At 47.5% G+C, this 23,422-nt stretch overlaps 1 protein-coding gene across 1 annotated transcript; it reads left to right on the top strand.

Moving 5' to 3' along the window:
• The first annotated feature begins 7,662 nt into the window (after positions 1–7,662).
• On the top strand, positions 7,663–20,412 carry zgc:109889 (uncharacterized protein LOC553542 homolog). The gene is made up of 10 exons (XM_061066443.1): positions 7,663–7,795; positions 9,497–9,631; positions 11,801–11,954; positions 15,817–15,934; positions 17,742–17,810; positions 18,282–18,326; positions 18,883–19,016; positions 19,346–19,648; positions 19,739–20,145; positions 20,255–20,412. Exons 1-10 carry the CDS (start codon positions 7,663–7,665, stop codon positions 20,410–20,412), a joined length of 1,656 nt encoding a protein of 551 aa, XP_060922426.1.
• Positions 20,413–23,422: the final 3,010 nt, after the last annotated feature.

The raw sequence follows: 23,422 nt of genomic DNA, 5'->3' as shown, positions 1-23,422 counted from the left end.
TGTGAGTCTGGTCCTGGTCTGAGATGTGAGTTTCCTCTGAGGACTCGACCCGGGACTCCTCACTCACATGATGGGACCAGTCAGAGAGGAGCTGCTGGTCGGACTGGGATCCGTCTGTCGGGAATGCTCCACACACCCGGGTTCACTTTGACAGACGCTGGGTTTTATGTAGTTAGAGCTGCTGAGTGTAGAATCTGAAAACATCCAGATCCTCTTGAGATGAACGAGCTTCTTGTAGATTATACAGATGTTTATTCAAAACTCCTACAAGGACCCTTTGATTCTGTGTTTCCAGTGTCTGTGGTAGAAACCTCGGTCTGGTCGACATGTGCGTTTGTTTTGGACGAAGTTGGAAAAGAGTCACAGCTGTTTGCAGGATGCACAGCGATGAGAACGAGTCACAGAGAAACTGAGACGTGTCTGTGTGAGGAGCTGATTCAGGATCAGCTGAAGGTTGACTCGTGTTGGAGCTTTTCTTTGTTCTCTTGTCCTTTCTCTGGCTTTAAACCGTTTCATCCGACCCAACCACAGAAATAATAATGATCAAGAATCATTTCCAGAAGAAGACAGTTGTCTCCCTCGTTGTCTCCTTTGCTCTTGTCGTGTCATAAAGAGGCAGAAATATACGACTGAGACCAAACAGTTAAAAACTTCTTGTAGTACGTTAAAGCACGGCGATGGTTGCTATGGGCGGTGTTCGTGTGTTGCTGCTGGTTTTATCGACAAAGCTATTGATTGTGCGACGATCTCTGGCCACAGGTTTTAGTGTGTGAGTGTGTGTGTGTGTGATACAGATATTAACACACTGGAATAAAACTACAATAAATCGTGTTTCCAGGGTTTTTCTCTCCTCGGCTACTTCACCTCATCTTCACTTATGGGGAAGTTTGAGTTATTCTGGGACTTTTTGTGTTACTTCTTGTTGCTTTTAACTTTAAATTGAACCTGAAACCTGCAGAAACTTTGTGTTACTGTGGATTAATCTTCAGTTTCCAGTTCCACTTCCCAGTTTGAAGTGGGAGCAGAGAATCTGGGACACGGGGACACGTCCCATCCCAGCGTTAACGTGATGAGGCCTCAGCGCCCGGGCCCGGCACCAGTCCACCCAGTGTGTCTCTGTGTGTGTGTGTGTGTGTGTGTGTGTTTGTCAGGTCACATGCTTCTGCCGGATGACTTGTTGCAATCGCGCTGAGGCCGACAGATTTAATTGTGAGGGACGAGGTCACAGAGGGGCACAGGGAGCGTTCTCACCACACACAGACACACTACACAAACACACACACACACACACACACACACACACACACGCTGAATGCAGTTCAGGAACGTGGCCTTCATTCTGTGGCTGACCTGTTTACCAGCCACATTAGCAGAGGAGAAAGGAACAGAAATGAACGAGACTCGCTTCCACAGTCGCTGCTGTTTTCATGCAGATGTTTCATATATTTAGGTTTTGACTCTTTAAATGTCCTCAGGAGAAATGAGGCTTCGGGTGCAGCTGCTTTTTATTTGAATATTTCATCTGGATTACATCTATTTTTATTGGTTTCAGAAACTTCTATTGTTAATTCCAAGTATAAATGTACAGATATTCCACTGGTTTCTATTGTCAGATTCTGTTTTCTACAACATATTAGAGTCCCAGCTTTTTAATGTTAATGTTAATTGTCTTCAACAGCCAACGACAGGTTTCCAGATTCCGTGTTGTCCTTGAACTCACCACCTAGAGGAGTTCCTGTATCACTGCTGAACCGTAACGTTTAACATGTTTATAAAGATAAAGTGTCAGTAATATAAACTGTGAGTCGACATTTAATGAGCTGAAACAAGGGAAGAGAATCTCCTCTCTCTTGGTTTATGAGCCCACGCGTCTACCCCCCCCCCCCCCCCCCCCCAATCCATGAGACATTAATCTCACTTGAAACGAGGCCGGAGCTAAAGAACTGAGGAGCTTTAACTAATAACTAATCAAATCTGTAATAGCTATAAAGACGAATAACTAAACCAGAGGCTGACGGAGCGGATGCCAAACCAACCTCAGGGAGTTGTATTTATATTAATGATATCTATATATTTATATCGGGTTTTCTTGCTGCTGCAGATTCTTGGAGAAGAAGAAGAAGAAAGAAAAAGCTGGAGAGAGGAAGCGTAGAAATCTCTGCGTCTTCTCTGCTCTGCTTTGCATAATTTGTTTTTTGGGAGGATTAGTGAGAAGGGTGTGTGTGTGTGTGTGTGTGTGTGTGTTGGGGGGGGGGAGGCCATTGTAATTATGATCATTTTGTACAATGGCTCCTCACCCAGGAGCATCAACAAATACAGACATCAGAGAGTGAGGAGGAGGAGGAGGAGGAGGAGGAGGAGGAGGAGGGAGAGTTTGGGATGCAGCTGAAACTCAAATCATCTCCCACAGTCTGGTTCTTTAACCTCAAACACAAACACGCTTGTTTTTTCTCCAGGATTCAGGTTTTTCACGCAGCCGAGCGCTCGTCCGACGTGTTTCTGTATTATCTTTGTTGTCCGGTTGCAGCTTTGTTCTGCTGACGCCTCCGTGAGCCGACATCTGGCTCAGGCCCGAGCGGAGAGCTTCCCCGAGCCCACAGAGCGGAGCCGGGCTGATTCTGACTCTGAATAAAACATCAGCTCCGTGCGTCTGTGTTGGTTTAGCTTCCTGTTGTCAGAGCTGCATGCTCACAAACTCTCAGTTCCACCAGTTCCACATTAACGAGCTGCTGTAAGACACCGATTTCAAAGTTGTGGTTATTAAATCAACACTTTTAAACTGATAAATCACGTGTATTTCACAGGGTACGTACACACGACTACGTTTTCTTTTTAAAATGCATCGTCTCTGCTACTGTTGCGTCCGATACTCTCACTACTCTGGAGGTTTTAGAGACACTAACATGAAGTCGTTTGGTGCTGGAATCGATATTGGAACATAAGTGTGAAAGTAGCTAGTTTGGGAAATTGCCATGGTAACGTGGTCGTGTGCAATATCGTGCAGCGTTAAATCTTAAAACAAGAAGCTGAAGTTGCAGCAGATCTTCCCACAAGCTGCTCATTGCCCTTTAAAGAACATCTATATATATATACTTGCATAAAGCATCAGCTTTCATACTCCTTTGTGAAAACAGTGCAGCCCCAGCTAGCTGTTGCACGGGTGAGAATGTGAGTCGGTCCCCGGTGAATCGTATTATCTAATTATATCTTCATAAAGAAGCAGAGCTTGTCATTTCCATTAGTTACTGTAGAGCGATAATTAGCTGTGATTATACCGAGCGCCTCCTATGGAGCAGGAGACGAGTGCGAGAGTCTGGAGGCCGGGTGGCTAACCTGTGTGTGTCTGTGTGTGTGTGTGTGTGTGCGTGTGCGTGTGTTAAGTCTGTGGCCGAGCAGACGGAGCGTAATAGCATTAGCTGACCGCCTGCAGGAATGATTAGTTTGGTTTAGGGCAGTAATTTATACCATCCTCCTCTATATGAAGCTGTTCATGTGGACATGTCAGAAGTTGTTCACTTATTTATAATTATATTCCACTCAGAAATGAAATACTAGAGTTCACAGTGGTTCGGTGGATTCAGACCAGAGTTTAAACGCAGAGTTCTTCTTCTCTGGGTGTGAACCCTGTGCAGACGGATCTCAGCTGCTCCTCAGACACGAGGCTGCGGATCAGAGGGATCACGTCTCCTCTGATTACAGATTACACCCACAGCCTTCAGAGCCGGGCACGAGACAATGTAAATACAGAGACGTGTGTGTATCGAACAGAACATGAACTTCTGATGGTGTCACAGACGAGTTTGTTAGTCAATGATCCAAATCCTTTACAGCATTTTAAATTTAAACAGCAAATACTCGAAATGGGAATAAACTCTCAGGAGCTTCAACCCTCTGAATTTGTCAAAGTTCTCTGAATCTGGTCGTTGCTGTTAGTCAATGATCCAGATCCTTCAGGCATCAGAACACCTTCTTCATTATTACTTTACAGCATTTGACCAAATTATTATAGATATACACATATTTAAACAGCGAATACTGGAAATGGGAATAATCTCTCAGGAGCTACAACCCTCTGATTTCAGCAGAATCTGGTCGTTGCACCATGTGACGTGAACAGGTTCTAAGAAGTGAAGTGATGACTCTGCAGAATCCTCTGCAGGAATGTAGCTGCAGCCGGATGCTAACGTGTAGAACTCTTCTCTCTCTCTCTCTCTCTCTCTCTCAAACGGTCGAGCTCATGCGTCCTTTCATCTTGATCAAGAATCTTTGATCTCAAGCATCAAGAATTTCGACTTCTCGATCTGTCAAACCACCTGGTTAGGTCTCAGGTGTCGGACTCTGGAGATACATCGTCTGGAGACCTGCTCTGAATTTAAAGTCTTTACTTAAAGTTCTCACAGTGTTTGTCCACCCCCCCCCCCCCACCCCCCTCTCCTCCTTTGTCTCTACTGTCTGCCCCCCCTCTCCCTCTCCTCTCCTCTCCGTCTCTTTCACACTATTCTCGGAGTCGCGCCGAGTTCCACTCTCGAGCAGCGGAGCGGATTCCTCAGCGCGTTGCCATGGCGACCTTCCCAGGGCTCAGGCGGCACACTTTTCACAAACCCCCCCCCCTCCCTCCTCCTCCCCCTCCTCCTTCTCGTCGTCTTGTTAATTCTCTCTCTCTCTTTCCCTCCGTGTCCTCGAAGACGCCTCGAACAGCGTCGCACAAATCAAACAGACCCTGAGATCCATCTTCTCCAGCGTCAGGCTCGACTGTTAATGTCTGGAATGCTGCTGCTGGCTCTTATGAGTCTAACAGATTTAACTGACGGGTAATTTATTAACATTTTTTTATGTTTCTTATCCTGTAAAATATGAAGTGATCCCCTTGTCTCTGTCCGAGTTCAACATAAAACCACAGAGGTTGATGAATTCTGCCAAATCAAGAGCACAAATTATTCATCTGAGAGAATATATCTTTAAATCAAGAGCTGGAATTATTCAAATGTTCACGAGTTAACGTTGACGTAGGTGTCCCAGAAATCTGTCTCTGTCCTTTGTGCTCAATCAGCTTCTTCATATGAAATCATCTGATCCCAGGGTTTCTGCTGCATGAATTATTTTTTTCAGTGAGAGATCTTTCATATAAAAATAATCACATCTTTCTACCACGAGTTCTGGGACTTTCCATTTGACCTCCTTTGTCTTTGCTGTCTTTGTCTGGAGGAGCAAGTAGTTCACATGGGTGAAGCCACTTCGCCCTGCAGCTGACCTGTGTGTGTGTGTGTGTGTGTGTGTGTGTGTGTGTGTGTGTGTGTGTGTGTGTGTGTGTGTGTGTGTGTGTGTGTGTGTGTGTGTGTGTGTGTGTGTGTGTGTGTGTGGGTCAACATCCTTTCATGCGTGTAAACCTACATCACAAGTGTCATCAGCATCTCAGCAGCATCCCTCACACACACACACACACACACACACACACACACACACTGTTCTCTACACACACACACACACACAAACACACACTCTCAGATGGGGGAACTCCGTCTCTGTGATGGACACCGGGGGAGTCGGAGGAGGAGATATTCACCCGCTTTGATTTATTAATGAAACCAGGGAGAGAAGGTGGAGGAGGTTCAGACAAATAAGAGATGAAGAGCAAGCGTTGCCGCGGTAATGGAGGATGAAGAGGGGCGTGTATGTTTTATTAAACAGACGCGGTGTTAGATTATTTACAGCTGCAGGAAGGGGGGGGGGCGTCGACCTCAAATCACACACACACACACAAGTGGACGCACAATCAAGGAATCTCGACGACACAAACCGAAAACAAACCAGCACAATCTGAGTTGGTTTGTGTAGTTGACTGTCTGAAGCCGTTAGAGGGAGGAGGAGCCAGAGAGAGCGAGAGCGCGAGCGAGAACGAGACGTAAAGAGGACGAGCGAGTCGCTGCTCATTAGAGACGACGTGCGCTTCAGAGCACACACACACACACTTACAGGAGCTTTGTGTGTGGATTAGCACACAGTAACAACGCTGTGTTTACAGATAAACGACGCGTCTCCACTTCGGAAATGACGACAAAATATTTGTTAGCTAATGACGTCATTTAAAGAGTCTGCGAAGGATTTCCCGGAGGTTATTCTTGAGATATCGGATCAATAAGGCTACACATTTATTTTGTGAGCTGATAACGACCTTGACCTTGACCCAACAAAATCGAATCAGTTCATCATGACCTATACTACAGCCAGCCACCAGGGGGGGTCCTGGACATCTAGGCTTCACTTTTGTCGGTCTTTATTTACAGTCTTTGGCTCAAACACACATTTTGGCAGCGAGCTCTTTTCCTCCGTTGTGTCGGTTTCATTATTTTTCATCAAGTAAATAATTATTGTGCCGATGATTATATTAATAACGTGGGAGAGAGTGTTTCCAGAAGCACTGACCTGGGAACACACTCACACACGTGCAACACCAAGAAGTCGCACACACTCTAATATTTCTGAACCACACTCACACACTTACACACAAAATCATGGCCCAAAATAACAAGCTTGTCCCACATAGAGTGCAAACGGAGCGGAGCCGCTTCCTCTAACGCTCGCCCACTTTCATACAACTTCCGCTGCTCCCTCTCTTTTTTCTCTCACTCTTTTATTCTCTCGCTTATCCTTTTTTTTGACGTCTTGCTGTAAGGGGGCGATCAACATGATTTGGCTTCAGTTTTGGGAAGCCGCCGTGTCGTCCATCTTTGGTTAAACCTCTCTCTCTCTCTCTCGCTCTCTCTCCCTGTCCCTCTCTCTATCTCTCTCCCTCTCTCTCTCTCTCTCTCTCTCTCCCTCTCTCTCTCTCCCTCTCTCCCTCTCTCCCTCTCCCTCTCCCTCTCCCTCTCCCTCTCCCTCTCCCTCTCCCTCTCCCTCTCCCTCTCCCTCTCCCTTCCACTCCCTCTCTCTCTCTATCTCTCTGCCTCTCTCCCTCTCTCCCTCTCTCCCTCTCTCCCTCTCTCCCTCTCCCTCTCCCTCTCCCTCTCCCTCTCCCTCTCCCTCTCCCTCTCCCTCTCCCTCTCCCTCTCCCTCTCCCTCTACCTCTCCCTCTCCCTCTCTCCCTCTCCCTCTCCCTCTCCCTTCCTCTCCCTCTCTCTCTCTCTCTCTCTCTCTCTCTCTCTCTCTCTCTCTCTCTCTCTCTCTCCCTTCCACTCCCTCTCTCTCCCTCTCTCGCTCTCTCTCTCTCTCTCCCTCTCTCCCTCTCTCTCTCTCTCTGTCCCTCGTTGTCTCTCGACAGTTGCAGCTCGTTAGCACCATTTAAAAACCTCTTTCCGGCTCGTTTGGCTCTCGGCTCCTTTCAGCCACGTTGACATTAGGCAGCGTGATGAGCGACTGCCCCCCCCCCCCCCCCCACGGCGGACATGACACCCTCATCTCCATCAGGACTGAGCCCAACTACCCAACTCACCACAGCTCTCTCTCTCTCTCTGATCTGTGGCGCTGGGTTGTTGCTAATGTGCTTATTTTCCGCAGGGAGTTTGAATAACGAGACGCAGCTTGTTCATCAGAATCCAGACTCGCAGCTTCAGGCTCAGTTTAGGATCTGATGTCATGAAACAGCTCCGGACACAGTGATTCTCACCATCAATCCTCAACGTGTTTTCCCCTTCTGTCGTTTCTCTCTCAGACTCGTAGACCAGCATGCCGTTGGTGAAGAGGAACATCGAGCCCAGGCACCTGTGCCGGGGGGCGCTGCCAGACGGAGTGACCAGCGAGCTGGAGTGCGTCACCAACAGCACGCTGGCCGCCATCATCAAACAGCTGGGCAGCCTGAGTGAGTCCAGCACAGATGTTTGCTCACGACCTCATTTGTTAAAGGGACGTTTGTGTTCTGGACTCTGTGACTGTGGGTTGGAGGACTCGACCTGCGGACATGTAGGGACAACCTGTGAATCTCAATCTGACATCACACACAAAACACAAATGAATTCAGAGCGATGTTCATGTCGACAATTGCTCAACACAGCAAATTAAGGTTACATTTTACAGATACACAAGTAGAGACGCTGCCGAAGAGCTTGCTGCGTTTAATTCTTCTATTTGAGCTCCATCCTGATGAGTCAGCATTCTGCAGTGAGCAGGGTCCAGGTGCAGATCCTTCCCTTTCCCTTTAGTTGCTTCATATCTGTGAATGTTCACCGCTGATGTCACGGTTTCCTTCTCTTTGTGTGTGTTAGAAACATGAGAGAGGAGATCGGCCCGTGTGGCAGGAAACAGATCATTCACTGGGAACGTAGCTATTTACATGTTGATTAACTGTCAGAGGATGAATTTCAATTCGGCGACAGCTCAGTGAAGATGTGAGAGAGCTGATTCTCTGCTCCGTCTGTGGTGGAGTCGGCTGGAGGAGAAGCTGAGGCAGGCGTCCCGTCTGAATGTGTGCGTTCTTAATGTGGCTTTGGAGTTGGAAGCGTTATTCAAAGCATTTCTGATCATAAATAAATCATAAAATGAATCTGTCTCCGCACACGCTCAGAGAGATGTTTGAGTATTGGGTCCAACAGGTGCACAGCAGGGGGCCGCTCGTCCTGCTGAGACAGGAGGAGGAGGAGGAGGAGGAGGAGGAGCAGCATCGACTGACCTTCATCTCTGTGAATTATCTTTCCATTCATCCATTTTTTTTTTAACCTTTTTTATTATGCTTCTGCTCCGGTGAATGCCAGCAGCCGGAGGCATCAGGTTTTCTGTCCGACCGTCAAAGGTCAAGGTCACCGTGACCTTACAGAACACGTCTCAGGAAGGGTCTTTACATCGGGCTCTAACAATCTGTTGGACTAGAAGAATCTAGTGATTTGACTTGGGTGGTAAAAGGTCAAAGGTTAAGGTCACCGTGACCTTACAGAACACTAACTATCTGTTGGACTAGAAGAATCTAGTGATTTGACTTGGTGGTAAAAGGTCAAAGGCTCAAGGTCACGGTGACCTTATAAATCCCGTTGTTGGCCTGTTGAACATGATTTAGGGAGTTTCCTCAAAATCAAACCAGTCAACCGAAGAACTAGATGAAATAACTATAAATACAGATAAGAATTGACTTAAAATATAAATATTGTTGCACATATTGTCTGCATTGTTTATAAAAGCTTTCATATCGGCAGACAGATACATTTATGAGTGTGTCAGGCTCATGTTATGAAGCTATAATCTATTCACATCAATGATTCATGTCTGTAGAATTAGAATAAAGATATTTGAGTGAAAGCCGTTCACTCACCTGCAGTTCTCTGTAGAAACTTCTCCTCCTGCTGCTTCCTCAGAACGGCGCCCCCTGCTGGTTCTCCTCTCTGTGGATATTAAACGCTGAGATGTGAAGCTCAGTGAAGTGTGAATCCTCCTTGTTAACGTTCCCAGGAGGAAAGAAGAAAGGGTGAATGGGAAATGAAGTCCCAGGATCAGACCTAACTGTGTGTGTGTGTGTCTGGTGTGTGTGTGTCTGTGTGTGTGTCTGTGTGTGTGTCTGTGTGTGTGTGTCCAGGTCGCCATGCAGAGGACATCTTCGGGGAACTGTTTAATGAGGCCAACAGCTTCTACCTGAGGATGAGCAGCCTCCAGGAGCGAGTGGACCAGCTGGCTGTGAAGGTCACGCAGCTCGACTCCACCGTGGAGGAAGGTGGGTTTCACTCTTCATCATCATCATCATCATCATCATCATCATCATCATCATCATCATCATCATCATCATCATCATCATCATCATCATCATCATCATCATCATCATCATCATCGTCATAGTTAATATTTGAACCAGTCTCATCCTGGTGGGCGGAGGTTCTCACACACTGTGGAGTAAAGAGTATAAACAGACCTACATCTGTTGATATAGTCACCCTCTCTCTCTCTCTCTCCATTTCTCTCTCTCTCCATTATCTCCTTTTCTCACACTCTTTTTCCTGGAACTCTCTCTCTTTCTCTTCCTCCCTCTCTCCCTCTCTCCTCGCTGATACTGCCTCGTCATTCTGCAGATCAGCTCCAGCAGCACTGGATGAAAAGCAAACGATCAGCATTCCTTTGTCTCATCCTCCTCTTCCTCCGCCTCCTCTCTTCCTCTCCCGCTCTTCCTCCCCCGGCGTGCTCTCCTTTCATCTCCTCCTCCTCTGTCCATCTCCATGCCTCCTCCTCCTCCTCCTCCTCCTCCTCCTCCTCCTCCTCCGCCGCCTACGCACCAGCCATTCGTCTGTTCTTCATTTCCTACCGCACACATTCACTCGCTCATCTGTCATCATTTGAACCACGTTATTGTTCTCACATGAAGGGGACATTTCAAAATAAGAGCTGGATTATACTCGTCAATCCTTTAAAAACTACAGATACAGTAACACAGGGAATAAATCAAGTCATTAGAGACAATAAAGCTGCTTTCAGACACAATGAATCCACGCCGACATTGAATGTGTTCTTTCTTAGCTCCTGTCCCATCATTCCACCAGATTTAGGGACAATAATCTCAGGTTATTGGTATTTTCATCATAACTTGGTTTGATACTTGACAGACTTTCACCAGTGAGCTCTTCCCTCGTCAGCTCTAGAGATTAAACCCTGAACAGAAAGCGAGACTGTTCACTTTTCATGCTGCTGATTCGTGGAAATCACATTTTCACGCTCAGTTTGTGGGAAAACGAACCTACTTATTTAATATTCTTCATCTTACTTGGGTTTAAAGTAACAAGATGTTTTACTGCACGTCCTTCCACACACGATTGAAATACACTTACACTGATGTTGTCAGGTCAGTGGAAACCATGTAATTAGACAATTTATGGCATTAATCTGGTCGTTAGCAGGAATCAACAAATTAGTTTGTGCAGAGAGGAAGAGGAATGTTGGAATCCGAGAGTAAATACGATTAGAGACGGAGAACGAGGAGGTAGTGTGTGTGTCTGTGTTTGTGTCTCAGTGTTTGTGTGTCTCAGTGTGTGTGTGTGTGTGTGTGAGAGAGAGAGAGAGAGAGTTTCTTTGAAGTTGTGTCTGAATGAAAATTGCATTAGCTGCTAGTTTTGTGGATTATTCATTTTGCTGCAGGGAGAGAAGTTTAGGAAGGAATGATCAAACACTCGGCAGACAGCAGTGTGCTCCTGCTACACAATCTGCACACACGCACACACACACACACACACAAACATTCTGTGTAAATGAAGAGGTCAATAAATCAGTCCTCAGAACATATGTCACACTGTCGGTTTAACCTTGTTATACATTGAGCTGATGTGTGTGTGTGTCTGTGTGTGTGTGTGTGTGTAAGTGTGTGTAAGTGTGTTTGTTTAGACATCTGGTAGATCCTGGATAGCATTGCAGTTGTGTTAAATCTCTTCTGGGGTTAAGGGATTGACACACATATGTGTGGTATTTTTTTCCAGCTCTCACTCTCTCTTTCTGCCTCTGACACACAGACACACACACACACACACACACACACACACTGTCACATGTGTGCACATCACATTGTCACATTGTGTGTGTGTGTGTGTGTGTGTGTGTGTGTGTGTGTGTGTGTGTGTGTGTGTGCATGTGTGTGTATAAAGCTGATGCAACAAGCTCTAAGACTAATCTGTCCCTGCTGTCCTATTATCACCTACTCAGCGTGTGTGGTTGTGCGTGTGTGTGTGTTTGTGTGTGTGTGTGTGTGTGTTTGTGCATACAGTATTTAAACTGTCTTTATTTTATATTCTCTTCGTCCTCCTGATGTTCAGAGAATGAAGAGAATCACACACTGGTTCTGATTGTGTTTCATTTGTGAAAGTTTATTCATAAATAGATTAAGCTCCTCCCCCTCTGCCTCCAGTGTCTCTGCAGGACATCAACATGAGGAAGGCCTTCAAGAGCAGTACCATCCAGGACCAGCAGGTGGTGTCCAGGACCTCGGTGCCCAACCCGGTGGTGGAGATCTACCACCGCTGTGACAAACCTCCACCGCTGAACATCCTCAGCTCCTACAGGTCAGTGGTTCAGTCCGTACAGGTCAGTGGTTGAGTCCATACGGGTCAGTGGTTCAGTCCATACAGGTCAGTGGTTCAGTCCATACAGGTCAGTGGTTCAGTCCATACAGGTCAGTGGTTCAGTCCGTACAGGTCAGTGGTTCAGTCCTTATCAGTGGTTCAGTCCATACGGGTCAGTGGTTCAGTCCATACGGGGCAGTGGTCGGTCCATACAGGTCAGTGGTTCAGTCCGTACAGGTCAGTGGTTCAGTCCATACAGGTCCGTGGTTCAGTCCATACAGGTCAGTGGATCGGTCCATAGGGGTCAGTGGTTCAGTCCATACAGGACAGTGGTTCAGTCCATACGGGTCAGTGGTTCAGCCCATACAGGTCAGTGGTTCAGTCCATACAGGTCAGTGGTTCAGTCCACATGGGTCAGTGGTTTAGTCCATACAGGTCAGTGGTTCAGTCCATACGGGTCAGTGGTTCAGTCCATAGGGGTCAGTGGTTCAGTCCATAGGGGTCAGTGGTTCAGTCCATACAGGTCAGTGGTTCAGTCCATACGGGTCAGTGGTTCAGTCCATACGGGTCAGTGGTTCAGTCCATACGGGTCAGTGGTTCAGTCCATAGGGGTCAGTGGTTCAGTCCATACGGGTCAGTAGTTCAGTCCATACAGGTCAGTGGTTCAGTCCATACGGGTCAGTGGATCAGTCCATAGGGGTCAGTGGTTCAGTCCATACAGGTCAGTGGTTCAGTCCATACGGGTCAGTGGTTCAGTCCATACGGGTCAGTGGTTCAGTCCATACAGGTCAGTGGTTCAGTCCATACGGGTCAGTGGTTCAGTCCATACGGGTCAGTGGTTCAGTCCATACAGGTCAGTGGTTCAGTCCATACAGGTCAGTGGTTCAGTCCGTACAGGTCAGTGGTTCAGTCCGTACGGGTCAGTGGTTCAGTCCGTACGGGTCAGTGGTTCAGTCCATACGGGTCAGTGGTTCAGTCCGTACAGGTCAGTGGTTCAGTCCATACAGGTCAGTGGTTCAGTCCATACAGGTCAGTGGTTCAGTCCATACAGGTCAGTGGTTCAGTCCATAGGTCAGTGGTTCAGTCCATACGGGTCAGTGGTTCAGTCCATACAGGTCAGTGGTTCAGTCCATACGGGTCAGTGGTTCAGTCCATACAGGTCACTGGTTCAGTCCATACAGGTCAGTGGTTCAGCCCATACAGGTCAGTGGTTCAGTCCATACAGGTCAGTGGTTCAGTCCGTACAGGTCAGTGGTTCAGTCCGTACGGGTCAGTGGTTCAGTCCGTACGGGTCAGTGGTTCAGTCCATACGGGTCAGTGGTTCAGTCCATACAGGTCAGTGGTTCAGTCCATACAGGTCAGTGGTTCAGTCCATAGGTCAGTGGTTCAGTCCATACGGGTCAGTGGTTCAGTCCATACAGGTCAGTGGTTCAGTCCATACGGGTCAGTGGTTCAGTCCATACAGGTCACTGGTTCAGTCCATACAGGTCAGTGGTTCAGTCCATACAGGTCAGTGGTTCAGTCCATAGGTCAGTGGTTCAGTCCATACGGGTCAGTGGTTCAGTCCATACAGGTCAGTGGTTCAGTCCATACGGGTCAGTGGTTCAGTCCATACAGGTCAGTGGTTCAGTCCATATCAGTGGTTCAGTCCATACAGGTCAGTGGTTCAGTCCATACAGGTCAGTGGTTCAGTCCACACGGGTCAGTGGTTCAGTCCATACAGGTCACTGGTTCAGTCCATACAGGTCAGTGGTTCAGCCCATACAGGTCAGTGATTCAGTCCATACGGGTCAGTGGTTCAGTCCATACGGATCAGTGGTTCAGTCCATACAGGTCAGTGGTTCAGTCCATACAGGTCAGTGGTTCAGTCCACACGGGTCAGTGGTTCAGTCCACACGGGTCAGTGGTTCAGTCCATACAGGTCAGTGGTCAGTGTTGGGAAGGATACTTTCAAAACGTATTCCGTTACAGAATACAGAATACATGCCCAAAAATGTAATCTGTAACGTATTCCATTACATTAACTAATCTAAGTAACGTATTCTGAATACTTGGAATACTTCCGGTTTGTATTGCATATTTTAAGTGTATGATTGCGGCGTTGTTATAATCAGTGGAGCAGCAGCAGTTTAAACTCTCTCTCCAGCTGGATGTCCGGCTCCCATCCACTCCCACCTCTGTGCCGGTCCCACCGGAGGCTGAAGCCCCCCCCCCCCTGCGCCAAGGCTGCCTCGCGTCGTGCAGCGATCGTTTCGGCGTCGGGCCTATTTTTTGCGCTTGACGCGAGCGTATCGCTGCAGGAAACACACTGAAAAATGATTTTAAACGATATTGATGACATATTTTATATGATATAAATGATAAAGCATGCATCCCATAGTTTGTATTCCCCTTCTGTTGTCCTGGAGTTTTAATTTTACCAATTTGACCGATCACATTATTAAATGCCCCCCTCTGCCCATCCACTACAGACACACAAGCAGTCATAAAGATAAAAAGAGAGGGGGGGGGGGCGGGGGTTCCGGTGTGAACCCTGCGTGCCTCGCTGGTCTCCTGCAGAGCCATGACAGCGGAGCTCTGGAAGCGCAGGTTGGTCTTCTCTCACCAGGCGCTGGAAGGGCAGCTTGCGGTTCAGCAGCTCCGTAGATTTCTGGTAGCGACGGAACTCTCTCAGAGCCTTGTTCGCGGGCCTGTAACGGTCCCGGGCCTGTAACGGTCCCGGGCCTGTAACGGTGAGGCTCCTTCACGCCGCCGGGGTCCGGGCGCTCTTACGGCAGCCCTGGTCTCCAGCTGCTTCCTGGGGGCTTTGCCGCCGGTGGATTTACGAGAGAGTGAATAAACTCATGAAACAGAGAAGTACCGTCATGTAATCCACTGATTTCAACAATGTAACTGTATTCTGAATACCATCTATTTAATTTGTAACTGTAACGGAATACAGTTACTCATAATTTGTATTCTAAATACGTAACGCCGTTACATGTATTCCGTTACTCCCCAACACTATCAGTGGTTCAGTCCATACAGGTCAGTGGTTCAGTCCACACGGGTCAGTGGTTTAGTCCATACAGGTCAGTGATTCAGTCCATACAGGTTAGTGGTTCAGTCCATACGGATCAGTGGTTCAGTCCATACAGGTCAGTGGTTCAGTCCATACAGGTCAGTGGTTCAGTCCACACGGGTCAGTGGTTCAGTCCATACGGGTCAGTGGTTCAGTCCATAGGGGTCAGTGGTTCAGTCCATAGGGGTCAGTGGTTCAGTCCATACAGGTCAGTGGTTCAGTCCATACGGGTCAGTGGTTCAGTCCATACAGGTCAGTGGTTCAGTCCATACAGGTCAGTGGTTCAGTCCATACGGGTTAGTGGTTCAGTCCATACGGGTCAGTGGTTCAGTCCATACGGGTCAGTGGTTCAGTCCATACGGGTCAGTGGTTCAGTCCATACAGGTCAGTGGTTCAGTCCATACGGGTTAGTGGTTCAGTCCATACGGGTCAGTGGTTCAGTCCATACGGGTCAGTGGTTCAGTCCATACGGGTCAGTGGTTCAGTCCATACGGGTCAGTGGTTCAGTCCATACCGGTCAGTGGTTCAGTCCATACAGGTCAGTGGTTCAGTCCATACAGGTCAGTGGTTCAGTCCGTACAGGTCAGTGGTTCAGTCCGTACAGGTCAGTGGTTCAGTCCATACAGGTCAGTGGTTCAGTCCATATATCTCCAGAACTCCTCCAGGAAATTCTTTCAAATATGGCACAAATGTTCAGTTGGGCTCACAGATTAGTTGATTAGATCCGGGCGATCAAAAGGTCAAAGGTCAAGGTCACGGTGACCTCACAAATCCAATCTGTCTTTCCATCCCTCTGCGTAGAGATGACAAGAAGGACGCACTGAAGTTCTACACCGACCCGTCCTACTTCTTCATCCTGTGGAAGGAGAAGATGCTGCAGGCCACGGAGGACAAGCGCAAGGAGAAGCGACGGCAGAAGGTGCGGTTGTGTGCGGTTGTGTGTGTGTGTGTGTTTGTTCTGTTAAACACACAGCAAATATGTACAGTATGTGTACGATTGTGTAAGTGTGTATCTGTGTCTTTCGCTGTGTGTTGTGATGTGTGAGAGAATGAAAAACACCAGTTCAAAGAAAATACTTCCTCTGCTTTACTTTTGCTAATCTGTTGTTTCCTTTCCAGCCTCGTTGTGTGTTTTGTTTCTGCCGTTATTTAATTTTGTCGCATTCCTATAACTGTTCTCATTTAGCTTGGCTTCGTTGTTGTAGTTGGTTATTGATGCAGCAGCAGCTGGGCAGGTCCATTATCCACAGAGAGGAGGGGGGATACAATTATTAAGAGTTTGTTATGTCAAACATTAATCACGTTAGATGTTGCCTCTTATGAAATAACCCAGGTTTTTACGCTACAGTCTCGTCATCGAAGGCTGGATTCCATTTAGCTGCTTCACTCTCCTCTTACGTCTTTGTGCTTAACTCTCAGAAGACACAGGTGAATGAACCTTAATGAAAACAGAGGAGGGACAGAAGTCTCCCTCTGGTTCTGTGCGTGTATTTAACATCCTGTTCGTTTAATCAACATCGTGGAAAAGGTGGACATGCTGAGAGGACGTTTTACCCATAGATATCATATATAAAGACTAGATGTCTTGTTTGACGGAGCCGGACGTCACCACATGGCGGCCATCTTGCTACGGGGCAGCTCGCTCACCATTAACATTGTGTTGGTAGTAGGGCAGGGCAAGTTAACTCGTTTCAATCGAGTTAACTCAAGTGATGAGTTAACTCGATTAATTATTTTATCTCGCATTAACTCAGGTTTGATTATTTATTGTTTTATTGTGAAGGTCAGGCTTTTATTTTGTGAAAGTCTGTTGCTGACTGCTGCAGAACAGGAAAAAAGAAAATAATTGGCGGATAAACAATCGAGTTAACTCATCACTTGAGTTAACTCGATTAAAACGAGTTAACTTGCCCAGCCCTAGTTGGTAGTGGTAAATAACCATAACTTGCTAAATTTTTAACCGATTTTTAGACGATCTGGTTTGTTATAAACGTCAGAGATGTAGATATGACACTGCATACTTATGAATAATTATGTTATTTTCTAAAAAAAATGAATAATCTCTGACGTTTATAACAAACCAGACCGTTTCCAAATCGGTTGAAAATTGAGCAAGTTATGGTTATTTACCAACACAATGTTATAGGTGAGCGAGCTGCCCCCTAGCAAGATGGCCGCCATGTGGTGACGTCCGGCTCCGTCGAACAAGACATCTAGTCTTTATATATGATATCTATGGTTTTATCAGTAAGCAGCTGTTGGAGATCGTAATTCCAGATGAGAAATCGTCCAACCTGTCCAGCTCAGAGAGTGAAGTTCCCCCTTTTGATTCAGTCACACAAATACCACTTATCTACCCCCCCGCCCTGAACAGCTGCTGCTGCATGTGTCCGCTGCACCTCGTCAGTGTTTCTGTTCGACTGGACGCTGCTCACATCTCTCTGTGTCCTCCTCCTTCAACCTGGAAACGACAGAATAAAACCCCTTCAAAATAAAAGAGTAGTTTCCCCTCAGCTCGGCATCGAGAGGACGAACCCTCCGTCCGTCCCTCTGTCTCTCTTCTTCCTTTCTCGGATTTATCGATAGTGTTACCTGGCCTCCACGCACCCTGCTCCTCCTCCTCCTCCTCCTCCTCCTCCTCCTCCTCCTCCTCCTCCTCCTCCTCCTCCTCCTCCTCCTCTGCTCAGTCTAATGCTCCAGCTTGTTCTTCTCCCATGTCTCCATAGGGCTGCCCGGCCCACCCCGACAGGCCCCACTCCAGACAGGCCCCACCCAGGAGCCCCCTGTCCATCTCTGTAAGACAACCCCCCGACCCCCTGACCTGCCCCATATCGCCCTTCACTTTCCCCCCCCTCCCCCCTCCCCCCAAACACACACACACCCCACTAACACACACATCACTCACTCACAAAGACGCAGGTAAGACACACAAACACGTCACAAGTCACCGGTTGTGTTAAACCAGTGAAACACACAGACACACACACTCCCTCCTGTTTGTGTCCATGTGTTGCGTTCACCTCACCCTCCGTGCTTGCTTTGTTGGTTCTCGCCACCTCCCCTTGTCGTCCGTTGTGTAGCGCTAGTGGTTGTTACCCGGTAGTGGTTGTGTGGTGAGTAGACTAGTGTGCGTGTGTGACTTTGAACTCCATCGGGTGACGGAGCTGCTGACGAGTCCCGCTTCTCATTTCCCTCTGCACCACCACGGGAATCGATGAGTTGTTCTCTCCACTCGTCTGATCTCGGTTTGTCTCTCTCTGTTCCAGGAGCAGCAGAAGCAGGTGGAGGATCCGGGTCGAGAGGTCAAGAAGGTCCGTGACCATCCACACACACAAATATCGATATTCATATATTATTCCACTGCTCGCGGGCGATGTCGAGAGCAGAGCGTCCGTCTCAGTGTGAACACGAAACCTCAAGAAGCCTCGAGAGAGAGAGAGAGAGAGAGAGAGAGAGAGAGAGAATCCTTTCAAGTGTTCACTTAGACTCAAACTGATCAGATCTCCGTGGTCAGCACGTCTTTGACCTCTCGAACACGATCTCTCAAGTCGGCCTTGAGGGAGTTTCTTCTGGAACGTGAACGACTGAAGCTGGAGGAGACCCTGGAGGATCCTGAATCACTCTGAGACCACCTCCAGGGAAATGTATCGAAGCCATTTGCCTAAGTAGAGACATTAAGAGACGCTTCATTAAAACTGTCTCTGATGTGAGAGAGACGGAGCTCGCCCGCTGCCGCTCGATTCCTGAGCAGCTTCATGAGATACTGACACATTACAGGAACTCGAATACACAAACAAAGATATTCTTCAGGTCACAGACATGATTTGTGTGTGAGGAACATTTCAGTGACTTCCTGTTTCTCTGCAGGTGCGTAAGGCTCGTAACCGACGCCAGGAGTGGAACGTGCTGGCCTACGACAAAGAGTTCCGACCCGACGCCCGGCTCACGCCCTCGCCGTACCACGGCATGTCGTCTGAGGGGTCCCTGTCCCCCGACAGCAGGTACACACACACACACACACACACACACACACACACACACACACACACACACACACACACACTGTTCGCTGCACAACTCACAATTACACCGTTTGAAGCACAAACCTGCAAAGAGAGACACATGTAAAGTGGTGACTGGATTGTTTAAAGCTCAATGCCGCCCTCTACTGGAGAAGGCAAGTTAGATCACATGAATAAATTAATAATATGAATTCTACTGTGATTTGCAGAATCAAACCTGAATAAGAACATTTAAGAATAAACTCAGAACAAGACTCTTTGATGTATGATGCTCTCTGGTCCTTTCAACAACTCACTTCCTCCCACAGATCGATGGCGTCCGACTCCTACCCAGCGAGTCCCAGCCACCCCCCCACCCTGGCCCCCGGCGCCGCCCACCCCATCGACCACCACGCCCGGGACCACCTCAGCGCCGCGGCCCAGACCCAGTCCCTGGACCGGGGCCTGAGGCCGGCCACCCAGCCCCCGGGGGCCGGGGGGGCCGCGGCGGCGGGACGGCACGCCGCCTCCCTGGGCCGGACCCCCTCCGGACACGGGGTCCCGGCCGGCGGCGACCCGACGGTCAACGGGCCGCGGCAGCAGTCGGTGAAGGACTACCGAGCTGCTCAAGGGTACGTGAGGGAATCGAACCTGTGACTGTTAATGAGACGTGTAGACGTGTAGAATTCATTCTCTCTCTCTCTCTCTCTCGCCCCCTGCAGGGCGCAGCCCTCCACCATCCCAGAGTACTACATCCCACCGGCCCCTCCCCCGCCACCCCCCACCATCCCCTCCGCCCAGACGGCCTTCGACTCCACCGCGGCTCCGCCCGGCGCCGCCGCCGCCTCCGCCGTCCCCCCCACCTCCGCCGCCCTCTCCCGCCCTTACTCCCCCTCCCCTCCTCCTCCCCCGGCCAACTACGTGCCGTCTCCCTCCCACCCTCCGTCAGGCGCACCCCCCGCCGCCCCTCCGCCTCCGCCGCCAGGGAACCTCCTCTTCCACCAGGCCCACCCGTCCCCGGTGGGAAAGTGCGCCCTGGACGCGGCGGCGCTGGCGAGGAAGGCGGCGCTGCCGGGGATGGTCCCGATGAGCGACGCCCGCTCCGACCTGCTGGCCGCCATCCGCAGAGGTGAGTGTGAGATGATCTGTCCAAGTATCACATGAGGTGGTAGCTTCTTTTAGTAGATATTTCATCTGCTCTCCCTCCCTCCCCCCTCCCTCCCCCCTCCCCCCTCCAGGTATCCAGCTGAGGAAGGTGCAGGAGCAGCGGGAGCAGGAGGCGAAGCGAGAACCCGTGGGTAACGACGTGGCGACCATCTTGTCCCGCCGCATCGCGGTGGAGTACAGCGAGTCCGACGACGACTCCGATCCCGACGAGAACGAGTGGTCCGACTAAAGATCAAAGGACGTGAGCTGGAGGCGGAGCTCGTTGGGAGGTGGTGACGACGAGGGGGGGGGGAGGAGCCTGCAGGGGGCGACACTGAGCTGGTGGTGAAGGGGTTCGAGAATCAGAAAGAGTAAAAAGATGAAATTCAATCGTAGAAACATTCACACACATTCTCCTCGCCTGGTTGCCCCTGACGACACCACCCGGAGTGTATCGCACAATAAACACACACTAACATTTCAACAACCCCCCCCCCCCCCCCGCGCCCCCGTCCACTCATTCTTAACTGTGAAAAGCAAAACTCCCTTGATACATATTTAAATTTATAATTATGAGCAATATTAGCGGCTCTTAAAGTGAAGAGAGTTTACAGAACACATGGTTCAGCACAAGAATAATTAGAGTGAAATCACTTATTTGCCAAATGTTGAGAATTTATGGATTTATGAGACAAGTCGTTTGATAATCAGGGAAAAAAGTTTTATTGGGCGGGCGACGTTTATAAAACACGTTCACGCTCGTTAAGACTCGTGGGAGTTTGGTCCAAATAAACAGTTTTTATTCAAGAAGATTAAGGAAAAGCTCGAACATAATAATTCACTGTTTTAAATCATCGTGTTTAAAATCGATTAGAAAACCAAATTCCCGGCGAGTCGTGGGAGGAGAGACTCCACCCGCCAGGACGACGCTGGTCCGGGGAAACAAGCGCCACCAGCAGAGAGTTCAGTGATCAGTCATCGTTCACGTCACAGAACACTAGAGCGAGCGAGCTTCTTTACTTTGCGATATTTTTGATTCTACTTTTTAATTTTTTGGTCTTTTTGTAGTTTTACATTTCCGCCAGTGACTGTGTGCTGTGGTATTGGTCGTATATTTTAAACGCTTCCACACTCGCAAAGCTCGCCATCCCGACCCGGGGTCAAAGGTCACGTCTGCTCCCCCCACCCCCCCACCCCCGGACTATAAATGCATACGTATAAGAGACTTTGCAACAGTAATATCAGTATATTCTCTTCTCTCTCTTCAGTGTGAGCTGATTGGACTGTGGTGTTTTTATAATGTGGTTTTTATTTTTGAAACGTGCTGCGGTGAATTGTTCACTTTGATTTGTTTGAGGGTTTTTTTCTACTGTCGCCGGCCGGAGAGCGAGTTACAGGACGAGTCCAACTCTTTGTTGTCCAGGTTCCAGGTGATTTATGAATCTAATCTCGAGCCAAAGCAAACATCCCATAATCACATGAGTCGATCAGCGTCTAACTCTGTTTCTACATGTTCCATTTGTTTCAGTTTTACAAGCTTCACTGATTTCTGACCATATTGCAGATGTGTGAGTTCAACAGCTTAAAGGCAAAGTGCATTCTGGGAAGTGTAGTGCTATTCGACAGTGAGACATGGATTTGTCTTTTCAATATGAAACATGTGAACAGATGCTGTTTTTATGTTATTTTAATTTGTCCATTCGTGTTGACTTGAGCCAAACATGCACTTTAAACAGTTTCTAGTAAACAGTTAAACTATTTTCTAAATTTCACATAAAAAATATATAATTTAAACTGTAAATAAAGATGATCGACTCGTCTGAACCTCCAGGAATTAAGCTAAAATATTTCTGATTTGAACTCCACCATCTTGCACTAATTATGTGATTCACAGCCAATTATTTTCTCTATTATAAAACTGAAATATTTACTTGACCATGAAATGAGCAGCTTAATGCTAATTGGCAAATTGAGCTCATCAAAATGACTCAACTAAACCCGAGAGAGAGCAGGTGCATACATCAAATATCTGAAACTATTTCTAGTGCATCGTTTTTCTTTCACCATATTTGGTTTATTGCAGAAAATGTCAGGATTTTGAAACTGATGGGTCTTGAAGGCAGTGATTTAGTTTTCTGTACATAAAACCACACGGTAGTTAAACAAACGTGTGACTCAGCTGCTGCACGCTGGAGAAGAATATTAATTACAGCTCGGACATGTCGATAAGCTCCCGGTTGGTTCTTGCTGATTGTTGAATAAAAAATAAAAGAGCAAATATCAAAACAGCTCAAATGAGGATGTGCTCGAGACCTGGAACGAATTTCAGCCAGAAAAATGGGTTCGAGCTGGATTCAAAATCTGGAGAAAGAACAGAACACTGTTATCTCCTGGTTTTTATTGTTATGCAAGAGCCACAGATGAAGTCAGTGCTAAAAATAAGCCAGCGTTTTTGGATCAGAGCACTTCACGGCCTTTCAGTGTCCTAGAATCTAGAGCTGTGACTGAAACACTCTGGTTCTTGCCATTTCTCAGAAACTGAAAACCACAGTTACCAAACCTGGGAGACAAAAAGCAGCAAATCCTTATTTAATATTCTCAAAAAAAACAAAAAAGAAACCTGAGGCACCAGAGGCAGTGATGTCAAACCTTCTATACCTTATGTATCTATGGCTACTTGTGAAGAAACGTCATTGTGTTGAAAATGTGAGAAATGAATCATGTTGTATAGACTTTTGTTAAAGAACAGCCTGTAAACTTTAAAAGAAATACATTTGGAGTAATATAACATAGACAACCAAGCAAAATAAAACTGTGTATTGCACATTAAACGCAACTGTTAGCAAGTATGCATGTAACTATAGACAATAAATGGTGAATTCAACTGTTTGTCCTGTGATTCTTCAGATATTTCTAATGTTTTTAATGCATCACTTACTTAAACATGATGTTGGGGGACATTTCATGGATTCATTTTTCATATTTAACCTTCTGTATATTGGTGATATTGGTGCCCATCCCCTAGTTCATTAGACATAATATACAATAAAATAAATATATATTAGTTTTATAATTAGTGGTTTGTTTTTATTATCTTCTTGTTTTGTAAGTCTTCATTTAACGTGGTGTCCTGTTGTATACAAATATATTTCTACCTCCAGTCATCACTTACTTAAACATGATGTTGGGGGACATTTCATGGATCCATTTTTCATTTTTAACCTTCTGTGTACAATATAAATAAAATATAGTCATATTTC

Source organism: Limanda limanda, chromosome 22 (assembly GCF_963576545.1).
Source record: "Limanda limanda chromosome 22, fLimLim1.1, whole genome shotgun sequence".
Taxonomy (NCBI): Eukaryota; Metazoa; Chordata; class Actinopteri; order Pleuronectiformes; family Pleuronectidae; genus Limanda; species Limanda limanda.
This window is presented reverse-complemented; position numbering and strand designations above follow the sequence as displayed.